The sequence below is a fragment of the Pseudophryne corroboree genome, chromosome 9, assembly GCF_028390025.1.
Source record: "Pseudophryne corroboree isolate aPseCor3 chromosome 9, aPseCor3.hap2, whole genome shotgun sequence".
Taxonomy (NCBI): domain Eukaryota; kingdom Metazoa; phylum Chordata; class Amphibia; order Anura; family Myobatrachidae; genus Pseudophryne; species Pseudophryne corroboree.
In genome coordinates, this window is record NC_086452.1 from 194,533,406 (window position 1) to 194,550,891 (window position 17,486).

A 17,486-nucleotide genomic window follows, 5' to 3' on the forward strand; every position below is an offset into this window, starting at 1 on the left:
CCTGTGCTCATGTAAGGCGGGATGTAATGAGGTCCGAGTACGGCGACCAAGCGTGATGCCGGCCGAACTCTGACTTTTTTTTAAAGGGGCATTCATTTACAAGGCATGATTTAGCCTTGTAAATGATTGTATACACAGAGATAGTAAATACTATCAAGGGAGCGCTGGAAACCTTGATAAATTGAAAACATATTCAATTTATTTATACTTCAAATATACATCATAAAACATATATATATAAAATATACTCGGTCTATATAAATCCGTATGCAATATCTCCTTAGTAAATTGCCCTTAACATCCACTCATAGTAAATGTCCATATAGTTACTCTTGTGCAATTGGTAACAAGTTGTTACTTTTGGACAAGCATCTCTTTAAGCCGGGATATAGAGTTGCAGTCTCTAATTGAAGCCACTTGAGAAGATTTTTGCTGGCAGGGGGAGAGCGCTGTGTTTATCAATGTCCACAAGGGTATGCTACGACCCTGGTTGTGCCAAGCCGCATTAGATGTCTCTTAGGCCGGGATAGAAAGTGTCAATTGCTATTTTAACCACTTGAAAAGATTTTTGCTGGCAGGGGGAGTATGCTGTGTTAAACAATGTCTATAGCGGTGTACTACGACTGGCAACCGGCAAGGCAGAGAAAGTAGTGGAGATCCAACGGGCAGAAAGATGCAGGTGCTGGTGCCTTCCTTACGCGTTTCTCCGCTATACTGGCAAGCGGTTTCGTAGAGGATCCTTCCGGTGAGCCACTTAAACAGGGTAAAGGCTATTGCGAGACCTCGCCAAGGAGGTCCGCACCCTGTATATCAGAAGCCGCTGAGGGCATGAGTACTTTGAGACACCTTTTGTGGCTAGTTATATCAGGGGTCATAGTACACCACTGTAGACATTGTTTAACACAGCGTACTCCCCCTGCCAGCAAAAATCTCTTCAAGTGGTTAAAATTGCAATTGACACTTTCTATCCCGGCCTAAGAGACATCTAATGCGGCTAGTCACAACTGGGGTCGTAGCATACCATTGTGGACATTGATAAACACAGCGCTCTCCCATTGCCAGCAAAAATCTTCTCAAGTGGCTTCAATTAGAGACTGCAACTCTATATCCCGGCTTAAAGAGATGTTTGTCCAAAAGTAACAACTTGTTACCAATTGCACAAGAGTAACTATATGGACATTTACTATGAGTGGATGTTAAGGGCAATTTACTAAGTAGATATTGCATGTGGATTTCTATAGACCAAGTATATTTTTTATATATATGTTTTATGATGTATATTTGGAGTATAAATAAATTGAATATGTTTTAAATTTATCAAGGTTTCCAGCGCTCCCTTGATAGTATTTACTATCTCTGTGTATATAATATAATTGGTGGGACAGTACCACCTGTGGGAGATGCAGGAATCTTATATGTAGAAAATATTCAACAGTTTTTGGTGGTTTGTAAGTACTGTGTTTTCTTAGTATAAATTATTGGCAATCTCATTTGTAAATGATTGCCCCTTTAAAAAAACATCTTAGTTTTGCCAGCATTCGGCATGGCAGCTGATCTCGGACTTTATTACATTCCGTCCGTAGTGTTTTAAATTACAAATGACTCAAGATCCAAAGTAACTTTGCTCACAATGTGAGTGAGTGAAATTAGATTAAATGAGTGATATTCTTGTTCTTGCTGTGACTGTTCAGTGTCTTAGCCACAAATGCAGAGCCGGCCCTAACCAATATGATGCCCTAGGCAAGATTTTGGCTGGTGCCCCCTAGCACCACCGCTGGTTCCGCCTCTGACCTTGTACCCCCTATATTTTAAATAGGAACGGTTTGCACATTTGGCGCACAGCCCAAAAAGGGGTGTGTTTTTGCTGGCAAGGGGCATGGCCACGCAATAACCCCAATTCCAATTATGTCACACAGTACTGCAACTTTATTCACATATGATCATGCAAAAGTGTCCATAATTCATATTACATCCCACAGAAGTATCACTTTACCTTATAACCGTTACTCCTCACAGTAGAGCCCCTTATTCACATTACATCACACTGAATTGCTCCTTATTCACATTACACCACACCCTATTGCTTTTTATTCACATTAGATGATACAGTAGTGCCCTTTCTATACGCAACGCCACATGGTAGAGCACCTTATACGCATAATGCCACACATTAGTAATGCATTTACACACATTCCACACAGTAATGCTCCTTACACATGAGACACCTTATTAATGTCCTTATAAACATAATGCACCTTACACATTATGACTTCTTTTATTAATGCCCTTTTACACATAATGTCCCTTACACATATGCTGCACATTATTAATGCCCTAATACACATAATGACACACATAGTGCCCCCTACACATTTGCTGCACATTATTAGTGCCCCTATACACATAATGACACACATACAGTAGTTCCCTGTTACACATATGCCGCACATTATTAATGCCCTTATACACATAATGACACACATAGTGCCCCTTACACATATGTTGCATATTATTAATGCATTTTTACATGACACACATAATGCTCCTTACACATATTCCGAACACTACTGCACAACCAACCCACTCACATGCACACAGCACTCACACTGCCACTAACACTGTGACCTCTGCCTCTGCTTGGATACAGATGTGTCCTCATAAATATTGCCTCAATGCTAACGTCGGGCACCTTTTTTTATGAAAATGCATCTTATTTGCATTGCTATGTGGCTAGGATGCACAAGCAGCTTCTGCTGATTAAAATGATATGCAGCATGCCTATATACTGTGTGCGACTGCGGCTGTATCTGCATATGAAATGCTACACACAGAATATAGGCATGCCGCATATCATTTTAATCAGCAGAAGCTGCTGATGCCCCTGGGCATATCAAATGCCCTAGGCAATTGCCTAGTTTGCCTATACCTATGGCCGGCTCTGCACAAATGAATCAAAATACAAAAGTAACCTTGCTCACGAAAGAAACAAACTTCAATGAAACACCACATACAATGTAATTGTTGAAGATTATTTCTATTCAACAGAGGGGAGACACATACTGTAAGTAGCTGTTTATGTTGTCTCCTTGTGGGTTCATAGATCACTTGTAGTACGATAGATATCCAGGGATTATCAGTGTATTATTTCATAATTAAGTTGCTTTCTAAAATAAAGGTCACATAAAATATCAAGTAGATATTATTAGATAAATAGATAAAAATGCCAAAGGTCAAAAGCAGAACATTAATATACAATATGCATATACAGTATATGTAGGAGAGGACACTATTTGTCCAAAGTACTACAAGAACGGTGGTTATACACCCAGATTTCATATGCTTGTTGGATTTCCGTGGAGTGGTTACTTAAAAGTAAGTATTGAAGAAGTTTAGCAGCTTACTACTCTTACCAGTAAGATTGTAGGTGAAATACAAAGAGGGGCTGAATCCCTGGTGCTGAAGATGTGAGCCTTGTCCTTATGTTGATTACCCAGATGTCATCTGGTCTGGTCTTTAACTTGGGGGTCCGATGGTACTGGATCTGCGGCTCCCTTTCTCATGCTACTCTGGGAGACGCTGTCCTGGCTGAAAGGTGCTCTGATGCTCACATTCCCTTTGGATATGGTGCCGGAGTTCAGCTTCTGCAGGGACTTCCATGTGGCTAAATGACACAAGTAGAAAATTCTCTGATGCAGCAGGGCATATAAAAATGCTCTGTAGGTGTAGGTGCTATACCAGAGTACCAACTAACGCATTTTACTCTGCCAGGGGCTTTGTCAGAGATGATAGGTACAGCCAGAGATACGGTTTAAATATCCCAGCTAAAAGGAAATACATTGTTTCTACTGGTTGTCCAAATGGGAGATATGAATCTTCTGGGTTCAACTGCAGTGCTCTCCTCTGTAACTATACAGGTATTGGTCATCTCCTCTTATACTGTTAAGTCTTAAGGCAATAGATAAATAAAATAAAATAAGATTACATAAAATAAATAAATCTAAAGGACATGCACATACAGGTTCATGGTTCATACCATGGACCTTAGAATAATCCTTTAAGCATACGCCAGAATAACATATTATAATCAGAATCAGCTTTATTGGCCAGGTATACTTGCATATACTATGAATTTGTCTTTGGTTTGTTATACAACACCCAAGTAGGTAACAGATAAGCAGGTGGGGGGGGGGGGGGCTGCAAGTTAAACATGCTGTGGTCGGGGCATAGCTGTTTTTTTACTATCTTCGTTGCCCGCTCATATGAGGTGGTATCAAACTGGAGTCTTCTTGCTTCCATAATGTAGGTCTCTTTGTCTAAGATAATGAGTTTACCGTCTTATCTGCGTGTTTGATGATAATGGAGTTATTTTCTTTTAGTTCCTTTATGGCAGAGCTGGCCAAACCAGTCCTCGAGATCTACCAACGGTTCACATTTTCCAGACCACCTAGCTGGTGCACAGGTGTAGTCATTACTAATTAAGATGTGCTGCATTCATTCCTAACTGACAATTCTACAGATCTCCAGGAGGCCTGGAAAACATGAACTGTTGGTAGATCTCGAGGACCGGTTTGGCAAGCCCTGCTTTAGGGCCTTATATTCTGTTGCTTTGAAATTTATAGATTAATTCCACTTTAATTCTTGGATTTTCTCTAGGTCCTCCTCAACCATCTTCTGAAAGATTTCTATGTAGGGGCTTTTTGCTTGATTTGGATAAAACTTTGAGATTGGCTTTAAGTTTGTATGTTTGTATACTGTTGGCTTTATTGTACTACAAGTGATCTAGTAACCATGGAGACAACATAAACAGCTACTTACAGTATGTGTTTCCCCTCTGTTGAATACAAATAATCTTCAAACAATAACATTGTATATGATCTTTAATTGAAGATTATTTGTTTCTCTCGTGAGCAAGTTTACTTTTGGATCTTGATTCATTTGTGACTCAGACACTGTGCAGTTACAGCAAGAACAAGAGTACCACCCATTATTTAATATAACTTAAAAAAACAATGTATGCACTCTTCTTTAATGATTTTATCTTTAAAGTCTACATTTCCACCCATGACCTCTCACCCACTCTTCTTAAGCATATCTCCAACTGTCTCTCTGCTAGCTCTTCTTGGATGTCTCAGTGCTTTCTTAAACTTAACATGTCTAAGATAGAGCTGGTCATCTTCCTACCTCCAACCTCCACAATTTCATTATCTATTGATGGCACTACTATCTCCTGTAGCCACCAAGTGCACTGTCTTGGAGTAATCATTGACTCCTCCCTCTCCTGCAAACTGCACATTTAGCACCTCTCGCAAACCTGCCATTTTCATCTCAAAAATATTTCCAGGATTAGACCCTTTCACACCCAGGATGCTACTAACACGCTTATCCACTCACTGGTCATCTCCAGACTAGATTACCGTAATCTCCTCCTATCTGGCATCCCTGACAAATACCTGTTTCCACTCCACTCTACACTCAATGCTGCAGCCGGGCTCATCTTCCTCACTAAATGTACTATGTCCACCTCCCTTCTCCTACAATACCTTCATTGGCTTCTCTTCCCTTTCAAAATTCAACCCGGGCTTCTCACACTTACTTCCAAAGCCCTCACCTGCTCCTCTACCATTTATATCCCTGCACTTATCTCCCTTAACACTCCCACCCTTATCTTGTCGTCACTCCACTACTGCACGCCGCTTCTCCTGACTACTGATTACTTCTTCCCACTCCTACCTCCAAGATTTTTCACATGCTGCTCCCTTTCTCTGCAATTATCTTCATCTCCCCCTTAGACTCTCCACCTCTCTACAAAACTTCAAATGGGCACTCAAAACCCACTTCTTCACCAAACCAAGAGAAATCTCATCCTAACCCTCTGTTCCAAACCCTCTGTCTACCCCACTTGTGTCAACCCGGTCTGTCTGTCCCTCCCCATTAAAATGTAAGCTATTCCATTATGTGCTTTACTTCTCTTGCTTAAACCATCTTCTATGGCACCAAATCCCGCAGTTTTCTGCCACCCTGATACTTACTGTATTTCAGTGTCATCTGCTGATGCAGATGTACCTTGTACTTGTCCTATATTATCTTTAACTGTAAGTCACTGTTTTCCATTTTTGCTTATTTGTTTATGTACTCTATAATTGGGCGCTGCGGATCACTTCCATCGTGCACCACTTTTCATTTCATTGTACTTTATTGGGCTTTCCTTTTCTAGGGCACTGTTGATGATCTTCTTTTTTTCAAGGCCCAGTTGTCTTCCTCTATGACTATTATTTATAATTATAACTGCTTCTCAATTCTTAATGGTGCACCATGGCACTAATCAAATGAACAGGGGTGGATTGGGATGCTGGGATGCCAGGTCAGTCCTTGATCAGCCAGGCCCCATGCTCTTGCATTTCAGGAAAGAATGCTCCTCCCCTCCCTAGACCCCGACCATCACCATTCCCCACCCTCTCAACAGACCCCACCCCCATTAGGGATGCCTCCAGAAATTTCCAGCCCAGTTCACCCCTGCAAATGAATAATCAAGTCATCAATGACATGCTTTACCTGGCATCCACTAGTGTTAAAATACTCTACCTCCATTATTTACCGGTACTGGGTTTGGGCCTCTTATCTAGTTCTCAATTAATTAAACCATTCTATGGGATTATATAGTTTATTAAACTGCCATCTTGTCTGCTACTGTTGTGCTGAAATGTTTCAAAGATGTGCTATATTATTAAAGTAACTGCCATGTGTTTGTGCCGCTGCTCTGTCACTTTGTTTAGCCAGCCAGCTCGCTACAGCTTTTGACCAATATTGGTGAACAGTATTGTGAGCTGTGAGGGGGTCATAATTGACTCGAAATACTGGAAATGAATGTTAACGTAGGAACAGAAAAAAAATCCAAATTACATGATTTTAGCTATTTTTACCAATTTTCCAAAAAAATCCAAAACCTAATCCAAATCCGAACCAAAACGAGGGTGGATTTGCCAAAACTGAAAAACAAAAACAAAACACTGAGGGTGGTTTTGGCAAAACCAAAATGAAAACAGGAGTGTCCGCGCACATCTCTACTAACAATAACTCTTTTTTGTGTTCTAACAATGATTTGCAGAATTTAATACCTATCTGTCTGTTTTGGTTCTTACAGACTCATTTCTTTCTCATGGTACTGACTGTAATTCTGACAATAATTGCCTTTATTATGGTGTTTGTTGAAGCTGCTGGCTGGAGCTATGTAAGTATTATTTGCCTTCTCAATTTATGCTATGTGAGCCATGCAATATTTTGAAAGCATTGAATGTAGATTGCTTAATGAAGGAGTTCCCATTCAAAATAATAAAAAAGGATTATATGGTTTACCACACCATTTAAACACAAACTAACTATTGATAATATGCAGTCTGCAGTTGTAGTAAAGGGCAACTGAGTTATATAGATTTATGAGAATTTGTTTTACTTTATGGTTAATTTTGCATTTTGAAATATCCATTATCTTTTCAACTTCAATTTATTCTCTGCGTAATATTTCCTAAGTCATTGACTTCTACACAATCTCAATGCATAATCGAGCCACCATAATACTTAATGATTAGTAAAGTCTCCTTTCCAATAGATGTTGTCAAATTTTTGTTTTTGTAATTGTGGCCAAAAGAGATTAATATTTGCTTAGTCTAGTCACAACACTTACTAGAGGAGAATTTATAATGGGTCTTGGGGGCCAACACTGCACACCTTTCACCCATGATTAATTCACACCTCTCTGGAGTTCTGCTTTGTTGGCACTGCACAAATCACTGGGAAAATGGCGCAGTGGCCATTTTCCGGCGATTTGAACATGTGCAGTAGAACAATCAGAAGAAACATGGCACAGACACCTTGTTCACGGATACCAGTGCATGTTCAGTAGCCTCTGGCACACTACCAAAGTCTACTCAACTGCACTGGCTGCTAGAAAGGAGGGGGCCCACATGGAGACTGCACACAGACCCCCCTACTATCTTGATATGCCCCTGACACTTACATACTGTTTTGTATTCTTCAGCTCATTGCCATATCTATAATGGGTGCAGCGTGTGTAGTACACAGGGACCCTAGGTCCAAGGGGGCCTACACCGCACACCCTGCACCAATGTAATTATACTTACTTTTCCGGAGTCCAGTGGCAGCTAGCACTGCAGACAGGAATCACTGGGAAAATGGCCTGACGTCCATTTTCACAGTGATTTGCGTAGGCTTAGTAGATATGTCCCCGGAAATAAGGAACGGGTGCCATGTTCCAGGAGACCTGCACATGAGCAGTAGACTCTGGCACAAAGTCAGAGTCTATACAGTTACATGAACTGCCAGAGAAGAGCTGGCCCCGCATAGAGCCTGCACAAAGGCCCTTTCCTCTCTTTGGGGGTAATTCAGATCTGATCGCTGCTGTGCGTTTTCACACAGCGGGCAATCAGATCTGAACTGTGCATGCGTCAGAGCCACACTGCGCCGGCGCGTCACACACCAGCAACAGGCATCGGTGCCTAGCGATGGGATGATGCTAAACATCCGAACGCACAGGCGTTCGCAAGGAGATTGAAAGGAAGAGGCCGTTTGTGGGTGGCAACTGACCATTTTCCAGGAGTGTTCGGAAAAATGCAGGCAGGATCAAGCGTTTGAAGGGAGGGTGTCTGACGTCAGCTCCGGCCCCGATCAGCAGGATTCCATCGCAGTGGCTGAGTAAGTCCTGGGCTGTGCAGAGAAAGCACAAACTGATTTTTGTGCAGCTCTGCTACAGAAGTGAACGCACACTTGCACAGACTTTTCCCCTTCCCTTGTAGGTGGTGACTACCTGATTGCAGGGCAGCAAAAAATGCAGCCCAGCAATCAAATCTGAATTAGGCTCTTAGTCTGCTCCTGCCTCAGACATTACCTTTTCTTATGAGTTTGTAGGAACAGAGGCGTCACTCACCTCTTGGACACCCGGTGCGGCGGCAAAAGAGGGGGCGGGGCTTTGCGAGAAGGGGCGGGGCTTCACGGGCTGGCATCCGTTTTCACTGCTTGAATGACTGGAATGGGGCGGTGCTTTCTGAGGAGGGGCGGAGCTTCGCGTCCCGACACCCGTTTTTTTTGTCACTTGGGGGGTTTAGGAGGTGTAGGCTCACTCCCGGGGAGTGCTGTGCTTGCAGTGCTGGCTCCTACAGAGTGACAGGAGCCGAGTGCTGCACATAATGTAACAGTGCAGCACCCAGCTCCTGTCTCTAAGCAGGAGCTGGCATTTTGGTGTCACCCCTCGGCGGGTGACACCCGGGAGCGGGCCGCACCCCCCTTGTGACGCCACCGTGTAGGAATGTTGTTGGTGAGTTTCCGATAGTGAAAATTACTAGATGGAAGTATTCCAAGATCATCTTGGAGAACTCTAAAATATAAATAAAAAAGAATATGGTAAATAACGACACATTAAAATGTAATTTTTAATATTTGCAAATTTTTTTTTTTTTTAAAACAACCTTTTTAGTGAGTGAGATTAAAAAGACATTAACACATTCATCCCAAAATTTGTGTGTGTACAAGAGTATGTCAATAATAGTGGTAGGGTTCAAATACTGGCTCTTTGAACCCTATCATTATTATTATTGACACACTTGTGTACACACACACATTTTGGGACCAATGTGTTCCTATCTTTTTAATCTCACATACTATAAAGGGTTGTTGTTTTTTTAAATAGCAAATATTAAAAAAATTATTTTAATGTGTCATTATTTACTATATTCTTTTTGAATTATAAAAAGATCTTTATTTCTGTCTCTCTTTAACTCATGTAGTTGCCATCTACAAAATTTCTGGGAGCACCACCAATTGTATACTGTATAAACACTATGTTAAATTACAGTCGGATATTGTTTTTTGTTTGATGTCTACTAATATATCATTTCTAGTGCGGACTCAAATTCTATTTTATATAGTGACAGTATTCAACTCTGAAATTGTCCACTAATTTAATTTAAGGCCTAACAAGACAATCAAACTTTGAGCTCTAAGGGAAAAAAGTGATTATAAAACATCTGGAATGATGCCTAACAAACCAAAAAGTAAATAAATAACTTTAAGATTGTCAATTGAGTTAACACCCTTCGAATGCTGCTTTGCTTTCAGAGTAACAGTAGATAGTACATACAAGAGGTGTGCAATAAGTTTCCGGATGTGCAGTGCATGAGTAGAGTATACACATCTGACTGTCTGTTTGTGAACTGTATTCTCTGACTATAGGTCTTGCGAAATGTCAAGGCACAGAACTGTTTATAAGCAGCACTGCACACCAAAGAGGTTAGCATGTTCACTTCCTTCACAAATTTGTTATGTAGCTCAACAGAGGCCACTGTAGAGCCATGATCTTCTACAACAACAAGAGTGGTCTGCGACAGCATAAGAGTTTTGAATGACTGCGAGCTGCCTTTTGGGAGGAAGCACCGTACCAAACCGTATTTGAGTGGTTTGCAGAGTTTTGGCATGGGATATGGTCCCTGGAAAATGAGGAACCCTGCGGCTGACCTCTGTTTACCATCACTGAGGACAACGTTGCTGCCATGTGAACCATGGCTGAGGTGGATGCCAGGGTGATCATGGTCGAGTTAGAGAAGGAGATTGGCACCTCATTGGAATTCATCTGCTTGATACGCCACAAAAGCTTAACTGAGCAAGGTTTCTGCATGCTGGATGCCCCATCAACTGACTCAAGAGCAGATGGAGGTGACTTGGTGCTTTATGGGAGATCATCAGTGGCGATGAATCCTGGATCTACAGTTTTGATCCAGAGACCAAATAACAGTTGTCCCAGTGGACCACAGTTGGTACTGCACTGCCACAGAAGTTCTGATGTGAGCGCAGCATGGCCAAGCAGATGGTGACTGTTTTTGTGGCCTGGCTTCTATGCCACTGTGTAACAGTGTGGACTGGCATGCCAATCAATGCCTGCCGCAAATGCTGGAAGCCAATTCCAGGTGCTTTCCAAGAATTTGCACTCGTTGTGCCGTTCTTCATCACAACAATGCACCTGCCTACAAATGAGGGAAAATGGTGGATTTTCTGGCCCATTAACACACACAGGAGCTTGGTTATGTGCTGTATAGTCCAGACCTGGCGCCCTGTGACTTTCTGTTATCACAGTTGCATGGGTCTAATTTTGTGTCACCGGCATGTAGAAGCTGCTTCACCAAGTGGTTTGTGCACATGCAACTTTGCATGGACTCCTCTGACGAATACTTTGAAAAAATTTAATGTTCACTTTGTTTGTAAATTAAATACTTTTTCTGCATCCAGAAACGTATTGCACACACCTTGTACTGTACCTCCCAACTTTCCAGCCTGTGATACAATACAGTACCTTCATATTGGGACCTATCTTTGGATGCCACAAATATTGCTGCCTAGTGCCTCAAATCTGGGACTCTGTTGCTGTACCATCCATGATTATTACTATCCAGCTTGTTAGATAGGGTTTATTAGACTAATATCACACAAGTAGACTTTAATATACTAACCAATCAAGGGGCCAATGAATCAAGTGATTATAAATCTTTTTTTTCACATTTTCTGCAGTGACGCATTTGTTTTCTGTTAATAACACCACCATAGTCAGTAATGACAACTTATCAATTGATGAAAAGTTGAGCCCATTTTTGCCAATACTTACCCTCCGGAGTCCCATGTCGGCAGCAGCACTGCAGAAATCAACAGGAAAATTTGCAGTGGCTATTTTCCTGCCTTTTCGCACCTGCGCAGTAACAAAGTAACTGGGAAAATGGCCACCGTGCCATTTTACAAGAGTTCTGCGCATATGCACTAGACTATGGGAAAGCGTTAGGGTCCAATAGTGACCGTACTGCCCAGATTCTATAGCATAGGTGGCTATAGAGGAGGGGGCCCAGACAGAGTCTGTACATGGGCCTTCTATTCTCTTGAAGTGCATCTGTCTCAGCATCGAGATACGTTTGATCTCCAAATTCACATCTTGAAAAACAATTTACAGTAAAATGACAACCACCAATTAGCAAAAGCTGATATTGTAGAATTGGTTAGTCTCTATAACTGCACTGCATTTTGTTTTTCCACAGGGAACAGGTGCCCATCCAGTCATTGGATGCATAGTCATGGTACTGTCATTCTTCCAACCCATCGCAGCTCTATTTCGTCCACACCCAGACAACAGCAGGTAAACTTTCTAAGGAAACATTTTTATTCAGCTAAAATACTATTATCTGACTGTTCATTTCCTGGGTACACAGCTGTGCTAATCCTGAAGAATATAACAAATATCATCTCATTTCTATCAAATCTTAAATCGTGTGACTGTAATAGTAGCTGTAAGTGACCATCCGAACATGTATTTTAACCACAGGCGGTTCATCTTTAACTGGGCACATAGACTCAACGCACTAGTGATAAAGATACTAGCAGGTAATACTAGAATATTTATATATTTCATATATCGCTGTCTAATATATGTCTACAGTTATGTGCTTTATTTAGACTGTAAATAAATCTTCATTTACTACCACTACTAAACATACCACATTCCACCCTCCATCAGTGACTGCTATTTTCCTCGGCCTGATTCTTGTGGACCAGAGCCCAACTCAATGGATGGCCAAGGTGATGGGTGGATTTACTTCATGGGAATTTCTGTTCTATGTTATCCTGGAGACAAATGTGCAGCTCAAAATAAAAGGTGAGAAACCCCCTGAGATTACTACTGTACCCATTTACTGTAATAAGAACATAACACACGCATCTTTTGTAATATTATAAATGTGTTCATCATTACTACATACTCTACTGCTGCAATTATGTTTTTTGTGACATGTTTACTGTACTAAAATGCACCATTTTGCTGCATACAGATGTATTCCCTCACATCTAGCCTTTCTGCATATTAAACAGCACTTCTAGTCACTTTGAGTGCCTTTACGTGCAACGTTTTTCCATTTTAATGCATCTTATACACAAAATGATGTTAATATGATGCTTATGCTGTGTTTGTTGGAAAATGAAATATGTGTGTACTGGAGCTGTGGTAAGGCAGATTAATATACACACCAGTTGCATGTCCTGACACTATATACAGACCAGTTCTAGTGACTGAGACTCCATTGTTATCATCACGTAACAGTGCTATGTATCAAAGTCGATTGCTAACATCTTGTGCCTGTAGCTATGATGGTCCCTCTTTTGTTTCTCACAATGGGGGTCATTCCAAGTTGATCGCTTGCTGCATTTGTTCGCAGAGCAGCGATGAGGCTAAAAAACGGCACTTCTGCACATGCGTATGCGGCGCAATGTGCTATTACAACGAACCACAGCAGCGAAAAACTGCTAGCGAGCGAACAACTAAGAATGACCCCCAATGTACTTTCTTTAGTGAACTCTGTGGCCTCTATTTTCTAGAACACTTATGGTGGTAAGTTTAGTTCCAATTTCTGGTACATAAATTGGTTTTGGATCTCTGCAACTCTTGTCAAGTGGGCTTTGTTTTTTTTTAAATTAAGTTTTGTTTACTTATCTTTTTTTCCAACAATACATACATATACATAACAAATAAAAACATTAACAATTAAAAATCCCCCCTCCCCAAACCCCCCCCCCCAAAAAAAAAAACACCTTTATAACATTTTTAGCATTAGGTCCTAATTTATTTTTAATTTCGTATTGATTTTTCCCTGTATAATATTAATATTAGTATAATACTGCATACTTCTTTATTATGTATATTGTGAATATCATTCCGTATATTTATAATTTCTATTTGTGTTAAACATCCTTATTTCCCTTTACCCCCCCATCCCTCCCCTTTTCCTCAAGTGTATAAATATTTAAGTGACATCTATATACAAATATTAAAAACAGTGCATTTTATCTGTACTTGTGTTAAGTATCCTCATTTCCATTTAACCCCCCTCCCCTATTTCCCAAGTATATAAATATTTTTCACATATTTCCGGAATATCAACATTTACAGTACAACATTTTGCAATCATTTTACATTGATTATAATCAGTGCTGCAAGTATGGCTGTACAGGGTGGTATTGCGTACCGGTAAGAAATTGACAGCCGGTATGCAGTAACGCCGGCCATCCACCTTACTTGCAGCCACTGCTGTGTTTGTGTGTCAGGGGAGGAGAGCGCATGCATGCCTCTCCTGCCCCTCATTGCTCAGTCCGGCGGTGACGTGTAGGATCTCAAACTAGCGGCTCCTGATTGGCTGCCGGACCTCAAGATTTGATTGGCTCATGAACAGGCGCCTGGTTTGAGATACATACCACCACACTGAGCACTGAGGGGCAGAAGAGGCGCGCATTGTGCTCTCCTCCCCTGACACACACACAGCAGCAGCTAGCAGCGGTGAGCAGCACTGTGGGGGGCATGTGTGTACCTGGCACTGTGAGGAGCATATGTGTACATGGCACTATTGGGGGCATGTGTGTACCTGGCACTGTGGGGGGCTTGTGTGTTCCTGGCTCTGTGGGGGCATATGTGTATGTGGCACTGTGGGGGCATATTTGTATCTGGCACTGTGGAGGCATATTTGTATCTGACACTGTGGTGGCATGTGTGTACCTGGCACTATGGTGGCATATGTGTATCTGGCACTGTGGGGGCATATTTGTATCTGACACTGTGGGGGCATATCTGGCACTGTGGGGACATGTGTATCTGGCACTGTGGGGGCATATGTGTATCTGGCACTGTGGTGACATATTTGTATCTGGCACTGTGAGGGCATATGTGTATCTGGCACTGCACTATTGGGGTCATATGTGTATCTGGCCCCCCATATGTGTATCCTGCCCCCATTTTGATTGGCCATGCCCTGTGTGGCATGCGGCCACACCCATTTTTTGGCGTGTGCACCTTCGGCAGTACCACTAAGAAATGTTTTTACTTGCACCACTAAATAATAATATAACCACTTTTTGTCCCCACTTTCTCTTCCCCCACTCTTCCTCAAATCCATGTATTCAATATGTATTTGTGTTAAGCATCCTTATTCCCCCCCCCCCACCCTCCCTTATTTCTCAAGTGTATAAATATTTAAGTGACCTCTAATTTACATATTCATTTCCGAAATGCACAGCATTAACAATTCAACACTTTGCATTAATTATATAACCACTTACATAATAAAAAAGGGACCCACAAGAAAGTTTTGAATTCAATCACTTTTTCCCATACTGTCTCAATATTACATTCTGCTACATAATCTAAATTATTTTACTCTTTTTTTTTTTATACCCTTAACCCTTCAGGGGTTCAATCCGCTAAGAGTGACTCTTCAATTTCCCTAACCCATATCAAATCTGGAACCATTCCAATTAGCCCATATTTGTTGAAATGTGGATTCTCTCTCACAAACTTTATGTACTGTACATACTGAACCATTGATCTAACCTACGATTGCCATGCTCCTATATCAGGACCATCTGAAGCCATCCATAAACGAGCTATAGAGACTCTCGCCAACACACACATATTTATAATTAATTGCTTTTCATATTCACTAACATCTCTTACAGTTACTCCCAAACAGCAAGCCACTGGAGTAACTAATCTTCTTGATATCTCCAGTTCCACTATCACATCATTAACTTTATCCCAGAATTGACTAACTACTCTGCAACTCCATAAAAGATGCCAAAATGTACCAATCTCTATTTTACATTTCGGAAATAAATCCGATGTTTGCCCTCCAATCTTAACTAATCGACTTACTGTATATGTGTGATGTAGAATGAATAATTGAATCTGTCGAAACTTGATTGATACTGTAGATACTCTAGGTTTCCCAAGAGCAGCGGACCACATTTCCTCATCCATTTGACCCAAATCTCATACCCTCTTGCTCCTAAGTCCAGTTAGGTTCTCTCCACAACAGTATGACATTATGTATAAATATACCAATGATATAGACCTAACTGGGGCCAAGGCCATCAAAATACTTTCAACTAGGGATGTGCACCGGGCCATTTTTGTTGGATTTGGATTTGTTTCTAATTCGTCGACTAGTTTTGGATTTGGATTTTTTGCCACAATTTACAAAAAAAGCTAAAATCACTTTATCTAGGCCTTTTTTTCCCTAGAGTATTATTAACCTCAATAACCTTAATTTCCAGTCATTTGCAGACAATTTTGACCACCTTACAGCTCACAATGTTGTTTTCATCCACTCTAGGCCAAAGTCTGCAGCGAGCTGGCTGGTTTACTAAGTGACAGAGCAGCAGCACAAACACGCGGCAGTTAATGGCATATCTAATAAACACTGACACACAGCAGTGGGAGAAATGAACGGCAGTGTAAGATGGAATTGTCCTTGGGCCCTTCCTACCCTCCCCTATGTTTTATATTAAAAAGGACATGCACAGTTTAACAAACCAAGCCCTCCAGCAACAGGGACAGTAGCTTTTGTGGCTGAAGTGTATGGTTTGTTTAGGCCCCCACAAAACAAGCTATCAAACGCCTTAAGGCAACAGCGCTACAGTGGCTAGATGTCATCATCATTGCCATCCTCACCCTCATCAGTGTGTACATCCTCCTTAGACAATATGAATTCATCCACGCTGGAATCCACCATTACAGAAGTCTCTGTACTTTGACGTAATTGCCGGAAAAGGTCTTCCTCGTGGAATTTCCAGTTCATTTTGATGATCATCATCTTTTCCACATTTTGAGGAAACAGCCTCCTACGTTAATCACTTACAATGTTCCCGGCTTTGCTGAATACTCTCTCCGCGTACATGCTGGAGGGTGGGCAGCTTAAGTAATGCAAAGCCAGTTTGCACAAGGGCCTCCAAATTGCCATTTTATTCCTTCCAGTACTCAATGGGACTCTGACATATCTATATTTCTATGGTGTCATGAAACAATTCTCCACCATTCTTTGGATAGTGATTGCATCAGATGGAGTTACGGTAAAAGTGTCACTAAAGTTAGGCAATTCTTTTAGCCCCAACCAGATGTCAAAATATTGGGTTGACTTATCTGCATCACCACTGGGCCTTTTGTGAAAGCTGAGTTTTTTTCTGGCCTTCCACTGAAGACTCTAAATGAGGAGACATCATGCCATAGGGCACTTAAGCTGCCAACTTGCTTACCAGGAGCTCTTTGTATCTTTTAAGATCTGGGTCAGTTGGAAAGAAAGACAAAGCATGCGACTTAAGCCTAGGATCAAGCATGGTTGCTAAAATGTATTGAATAGATTTCAAGATATTGGCAACCCTTGGATCCTGGTGAAGCAAATCATGTACTTGATCTACAAGTCCGGCATACTTTGCAGATTCGCTTTGTTTAATCTACTGCTTCAATTTCTACAGCTGATTTTCCAAAAGCCTAATTAGGGGAATCACCTGGCTTAAGCTAGCAGTGTCAGCACTCACTTCACAGGTGGCTACTTCAGAGGGTTTGAGTACCTCGCACAAGACAGAAAGTACTCTCCACTGCACTGGGCTAAGGTATATTCCCC

The 17,486-nt window shown here is 41.4% G+C and overlaps 1 protein-coding gene across 3 annotated transcripts in view; it reads left to right on the top strand.

Annotated features, from left to right (window-relative positions):
• The window catches only part of LOC134956875 (putative ferric-chelate reductase 1), a 234,925-nt gene that overhangs the window by 167,050 nt on the left and 50,389 nt on the right, over positions 1 to 17,486 (top strand). For all 3 annotated transcript variants that reach the window (XM_063938760.1, XM_063938759.1, XM_063938761.1), the window contains exons 11-14: positions 7,142 to 7,228; positions 12,087 to 12,184; positions 12,371 to 12,429; positions 12,563 to 12,700. In XM_063938760.1, the coding sequence (XP_063794830.1) occupies positions 7,142 to 7,228; positions 12,087 to 12,184; positions 12,371 to 12,429; positions 12,563 to 12,700 (382 nt within the window). The remainder of the gene's footprint in view (positions 1 to 7,141; positions 7,229 to 12,086; positions 12,185 to 12,370; positions 12,430 to 12,562; positions 12,701 to 17,486) is intronic.